Raw genomic sequence first — 6735 nt, 5'->3', positions numbered from 1 at the left:
CACTTTGTCATGTAGTTAAATATCTGAGATTGGCTGTGGGTCCCTGAAGGCACCTTCACGTCGGAGCCTGCTAACCGGCGCAACCCATCGACGTAATGACGATTCCATCCCATATATGGAAAGTGATACAGTTTGCGCTCCCCGCCCCACACCGTGTTGTTGAGGAACATTGGTAAACAGAAAGCAAAAACATATCAAAAAGAATTCCCCTGAAACTTTTTGAACAGTCCTGGGATTTCCTGGAACTAACATGCAGTTCATATAAGTGTTCCTCATTAAATTTTATCAAACAGATTACAAAGTTTTATTGTTGCCAACATTTACAACAAGCTAAATCAAGTGAATGTATGTGTTCAACATGTAGTTTGCCTTCCTTTCCTAAAACTCCCAGGTAAAATTTCATTCCAGTCCAATTACCTGCTGTTGTGTTTTTTAGGATTATGGGTGATTTCCAACAACTGAAATAAAAATAAACTTTGTATTTATTGAATATGTGAAGTTTTAGATTTTTACTAACTTTTTCATGTTACCACCACAACTTCAGTGATTTTATTGGGATTTTATTATAGAGTTGTCTTAAAATTATGAAGTTAAAAGAACATGTGGCTTTCTTTTTTTTATTATTATTTGTTGTGGTGGGCATTTTACTGTATTTAAAACCTCCCATCTTACCACAATTCTAACTTTTCTGGCACTGCATTAAGTAAAGTGTACCCACACACTGCCAGTAACATGTTACCTTTACTCTAGTGTTGGTGCAGTATATTTATTCTATATTTATTCATTATTATTTTGCTTTTTTTTTAGCTGAGTGCACCAAAATCTACTCTTGAGAAAAATCCAAGGATGTTTGCTGTACGATTTATGGTGAAATTGAGTTAATATGAAAAACATGGTTGAAAATAAGGAGTGAACATTTCTTTGTAAGGTTATTTAGTCATCAAGGAGTGCACAAAGTCACTTCAAGGTGCCGTAAACGGCCCCTGGGACAAACTTTAGACATTCTCGCCCCAAGTATGACAGCGCAACCAACAAAAATAACAATACTAGCAATAATAATTGGTGGATTATTATCTTTTGTTAGAAAATTGTGTTTTATTTATATTTGTCCAGGTGAAAGAGAAACATTTAGCAAATACATTTGCTTCTCTATCGAACACACTTTGCCATTTATAAAGAAAATAATCTTACTGAGGAATATTTCCTGCTTTAAAAAAAAAAGAAGATAATTTAAAATATAAAAGTGGGAGCTGGAACAGAAAGTCCACATTTTTTATTAATGTTGTTTTATATTACTGTATTTCCATTTCATAGTAACTCGGACCACAAACGTCCTCTGATATTTAATCAAGATTAATTTAGTGCTCCCATTTGGTAAGCTGGGCTAAATAAAGCAACATATTTTTCAAGCATGAACAACCAATATCCCAATCTTCTTGCTAAGAATATGCACAAAAGCAATCCAGGCAAAAAAAACAAAAACAAAAAACAGAAAACAATCGGAATAGGATGCTGTTCAAATTTACATTTCAGGTGTAGAATGATTTCCAGTTCCCTTTTCTACAGAAATCATACGTCTGTGTTTTATTAGACAGTTGTTTTTTGCTTATAGTTTTCCAGGTGAAAGGGAATTGTTTCTAAAAAATAAATAAATACGGCATTTTCATTAAACATAGAAATAAATATCTACATTTTGTAGACCTTAGTTACTTTCAAATGACAGTTTTAGCACAGGTGGGGGAAAGTTAGGACACTGAACCTCGAAACCTGGAATTGGATTTGAAGACTTGGACTGAAAAAAACACAGTGGAGTTTGTTGTTGGGATGTGGTAAAAAACAAAACAACAAAGAAATACTTGCAATAAAAGTATAAAGAGTATAAAATATATAAAGACAAAAATAACACCACAAAGATCTTGTGATGTGTACCGTTTGCATTTCTGCTGCTTCAACTCACTGATGTAAGGCTAATGTTTCGATGTAAACCACAACTTTGCAATTTCCGTTCATGCAATGTCATCTGGTTGCAGATGAAAAGAACACTGCACACGAATAAAAATACCACATCCTGCATATTCTCACTCTGAACGTGCTTCTTATCTAAGTCCTGCCTGGTGTGACGCCTAGTTTAGTTGTTTTGGTTAAAGCCTCCCCTAAAAAGAAATGTGGAAACGATGACATCTGTATCTAGCAAAGCTCCATGACAAATATGAGATTTAAGATCAGTTTGTTTTCCTTTCCAGCTTCAGCTTTTAGCTAACACACAGACAATACTACAAAATATGTAAAGAAACACTGAGTTTAATTTTTTTCCCTCATTTTATTCACACATTATTACATTTATTTAGCATAAATGCAGCCCCATATCTTCTGATTTTATGTTTATCAAGTAATATAACTTTTTTAATCTGATTTTGATGTCCCTTCTTTTGATATGAAAATATGTATTATTTCTATTTATATTTTTTATTTAATCTCCACAGTTTGGGGTTTTTTGCAGTTAAATCCGACTAGTCAGATAAGCACAACAAATAACGTTTTCCTAAATATTTCCACTTTGGCTCAATAAAGGCTATTTTTTCAATCTTCTGTAAGTTATTTTAAATTGTATTTTATACATGACTGAAAAGCAGATTACATTTTTCTTTCTCATCTTTCATGTAACTTTCTGACGCCCTGCTAGCGCCCCCTTGCGGCCCCCAATTTGAAAAACAGTGAACTAAGAGACACAGTGACATTTTTAAATTAAATTTTTAATTAAAATACGAATTTATCCACAGATTAAAAATGAAAGGCAGAAAAAGCAAAATGTAGCTACAATCAGGCACCAATGATACATGTTATCTCATCATTTTAACAATTGCGATAACGCAACAATAACATTATTTACTGATCATTAATATTTATTTATTCAACCGAAGACAGAGGCGGGCTAAAGCAGCCCACCGAAGACATTCATGGATTCTCAATTATAGATAACTCAGTAAAGACCAACGTTGATCCTATCCCCGGCCCTCCCCACAACATGATACTCCTCCTACTACCTCACAGAAGCTGAAGATTAAAAAAAAAAAAAAAAAAAAAAAAAACAGCAAAATGTTCACAGGGAGAAAATAAATCAACAATAATTCAGACAGAAATCAGGAGTAAGAAGGGAGTGGTGTTTAATGTCAGACAAGCTCGCAATTTAAGTGGAAGCTGGGAGTGATTAACCTCACACACAAAAACACTTTTGATGTGAGCAATAGCCCTGAAATGCAGTCGGTGAGGCTGGTGCGAACTAAACGAGATAATTGGGCTACGCTGCAGATTATCCAGGAGAAACACACACACAGACAGACAGACAGACAGACAAAGACACGGYATGAAAACGAGTGTAACAAGAGTTAAGACATCCCACCCGCTGGTGGACATGGCTTGGCAAGACATTCCGGCACTTGTGATTGTAGGTTTCTTGAAATAAAGGTGTTTTGGGGTGAGAGCGACTAAGGCAGGACACTTCATTCTCACAACTATAAGTGTTGTTGCGCCGCAGGTTAATGCTGAAAGCTGAACCAGCTCAGGGAAGAAGAAGAAGAAGAAGAAGAAGTAGTAAACATCTTTGTTGTGATCTAGCTGTCATGAGTGTAGCGACGATTTAAGTTGGATTAAAATATGGCAACTCCTCTATCAGCGTTTTAAGGTCTGAGTGATAAGAGAGAGGCGGCAAAAGACTCACGACTTCTGGATCCCCAGTACGGGAGGAAATCCCGGAAGTGAAAAGCTGCGAGTCCGAAAAATGTAGAGAAACCCTGACAATATACATATGGGAACATTAGCTGCGTTTCCATTAACCACAAAATTGCGCAAAATGAAATTACGAAAATAAACACGTCAATTAAGAAAAAACTAACGTTTCCCGATGAAAAGCTTTGGCGCTATCGAATTACGTCTTTCGCGTCACACGAGTCACATGACGAACAGCCGGATGTTACTACTGGAGAAAACGTCGAAGAAGACGACAGGAAGTGGTAGGAGGACGATGTTTTTTATTTTCACAATGTGCATCGGCACACTTCATAAAAAATGATGTGTCGTTCAAAAGTGTTGAATCTCTTCTGCTTATGTAGTTGGGGTTTGTCGCTCCAACGCCTAAATAAGACTCCTACCTCTCCTCTGTCATGGTTTTTTATGACTTATCGCTTGAATGAGCTTATTCACAATTTCATTTTTTATTAAACAGAAATGCCGAAATTACAAAATTGTGTTTTTTCTCCCGATATTAGCAGAATATAGACAAAGATTTGCGCACATTTGTAATGGAAACGCGGCTAGTGACATTAGACCCTGTTTAAGACTGCAGAGGACAGACATGACAGACCAGAGTCCTACCAGCCTTCACACTCTACAACTGAAGGAGAGATCGGGTCAGACAGATCACTTGTGCTGTCAGCATAGAAACCCATGATATTCATGCAGTATTGACAAAAGAAATCAAACAAAAGAAAAACAAAACAGATCTGTACTTTTTCTTCTAAACATAAATCAGTGGATTTGCAAGAAGAAGTTGATGAGAATGGCATCTGGCAGGTGGCGTATATCTTTACATTTTACTGGGATGTAAACACATTTTTGTAAGCCTGACAGGTGTGGCCCCAAACCCACACTTCAGTTCCTTTACCACCAGAATCCTCCCCTCTCCCTCAGTCCTCAGTCTGCATCTTCCTAGCAAACACTCAGCGGATGTAAACATCCTTCCCCCAGTCGTCCTGGTTCTTGTTACGGCTCATGTTGGACCCTGTGTCCACAGGGTCCTGGCAGTAACGCTCCCTCAGCTTGGCCCGTCCATGCGGCTGTGTCTGGCTCGGCATCGAAGGGTGGTTGAGGTTTTCCTGATCCGGCTCGGCTCCTTCATCTTCCCAGGAGGCCTGTCGACCGTGATGCTGCGCCAGGTGAAGGCGGCTGCCTCCACCACCTCGGTACGGGTCGGGCTCTTCGTAAGGGTCAGTCTCGATGTCCATGCAGGAGTCACCGGCCTCAGTGTAGGCTGAGTCTCGGCTGCCCTGGGTCTCCGAGTCGAAGGTGTCTTGCCGGGAAAGGCCTCTCCCGCTGCCCCCTCGTAGCTGGCCGCGGGATGAGCGCAGGTAAGCCTGCTGCTGGTGCTGCTGCTGCTGCTGAGGTTTCCCACCCAAGTCTGTCTCGTAGTCATGCAGGGTGCTGCTCCCACCGCACTCTGTGAGACCCCCTTCGCGCTTCTGCTCACCGTGAACCAGGTACGGACCCTGCAGCCAGTCACACCCATGCAACCAAAAGAGGACATGCAGATGCACAAACAGCAAACCAAACTGTGAGTAGAGAGCCAGCAGGGTTAGCAACACCAGCATACAAACAAAATCCTTTGTTTAGTCTCCTCAAACATTTTACAAGGACCTTGAAAAATATGTAAAGGGAACGTATTAAGCAAAATTTACATTTTGAACTTCCATTTGGGTCTCAACTGCTTCTTAAATCAGCCCAAGAGCTAAAAAACACACCCACACATTTTTTGGCAATAAGTTAATTTTTGTTGGTGTTTGGAAAAGAGAAGAGTTTTGTTGTTGACTTGCCTTCCAGAAACCACTCGCTACATTCCTGTTGGCTGTGCTGGAGACTCTACTTCTCCTTTTCAAAGACGTAAGGCTGAATAATTGAGCATCTTTTTGCAGCAGCTAATTTAGATTTAAAGTGATAAGAGGCCATAAAACAGCTTAATCTGAAAGAAGCTCAAAATAGACAGAAGTGAGCAGATTAAAATCTCAAAAATAAATAAAAAATGTGGACATGTCTAATATAGCCTGTAGATCTGTACTATCATGTTTATGGAAGCATAGCAGGATAGTTGATGTTTTTACTAACATTTTGTCACTTTACAACCAAAACTTCAATGTATTTTATTGAAATTTAAAGTGACAGACCAATATAAAGTAGCCCATCTTTTCAAAGTAGAAGAAATATCATATTTCTCTTCCAGTTTTCATTACATTGTGATGCCAGGTAGCTGAATAGACCCTCTGCCACACTTTCAGATTTTTAGATACATAAAAAGTGTCAACTCTTGCATTACTTTACCTCAACATTGAGCTTTGTGGAAAAGTGACAAATACAAATCGAAGCTGTATGAATACTTTTGCAAGGCACTGTTAGTTTGAAGTGCAAACATGTGTAACATTTACTCAGTTGCAAATGTTAATTTTGCCAATTGAAGTCATGAAACTTACCTTTTAAACAACAGAATATACCAATGCAACAGTGCCCCCTACTGGCTGATTGATGCCATAGCAAAACACCCACCAACACCTTCCTGATCTTATCCAGGCCAATTCTGCATCATCTTTATGTTCAATCTGATTTATGTAAATAAAATATCTACTTGTAGCTTTTCTGACCTTATCTCTCTTGTAAATATATATATCATTTATGTTCTATAGTAGAGATCTGCAAGGTGTTACATCATCATGCAGAAGCCAGGCTCTCACTCTGGCTGCAGGTTATTACGGTTAATGAGTAACCAGCAGTGATTGAAAGGAAGCAAGAAAACCGATTACACATATGGCAGATCAATTGGACTGGCCAGAGCGTTAGAGACGGCCTCCACCAAACCGAGCCCTTTCTATTTGAAGAGGCGGATATGACTTGCTGTTTTCAGGACCGGTACCATGGCAACACGGAGGAGGACAGCAAAGTGGATTCTCCTCACAGAGCAGGAGAAACGAAGCC

General features: G+C 38.9%; 1 protein-coding gene across 5 annotated transcripts in view; it reads right to left on the bottom strand.

Moving 5' to 3' along the window:
- Positions 1 to 3146: 3146 nt before the first annotated feature.
- The window catches only part of cacnb1 (calcium channel, voltage-dependent, beta 1 subunit), a 45073-nt gene continuing 41484 nt past the window's right edge, over positions 3147 to 6735 (bottom strand). For all 5 annotated transcript variants that reach the window (XM_008416968.2, XM_008416970.2, XM_008416971.2 and 2 more), the window contains one exon: positions 3147 to 5261. In XM_008416968.2, coding sequence (XP_008415190.1) covers positions 4716 to 5261 — 546 coding nt within the window. In that variant the 3' untranslated portion in view covers positions 3147 to 4715. The remainder of the gene's footprint in view (positions 5262 to 6735) is intronic.

The sequence above is a fragment of the Poecilia reticulata genome, linkage group LG8 (genome assembly GCF_000633615.1).
Source record: "Poecilia reticulata strain Guanapo linkage group LG8, Guppy_female_1.0+MT, whole genome shotgun sequence".
NCBI classification, from domain to species: domain Eukaryota; kingdom Metazoa; phylum Chordata; class Actinopteri; order Cyprinodontiformes; family Poeciliidae; genus Poecilia; species Poecilia reticulata.
Note: the sequence above shows the minus strand (reverse complement) of the source record. Positions and strands in the feature narration are given on the sequence as shown.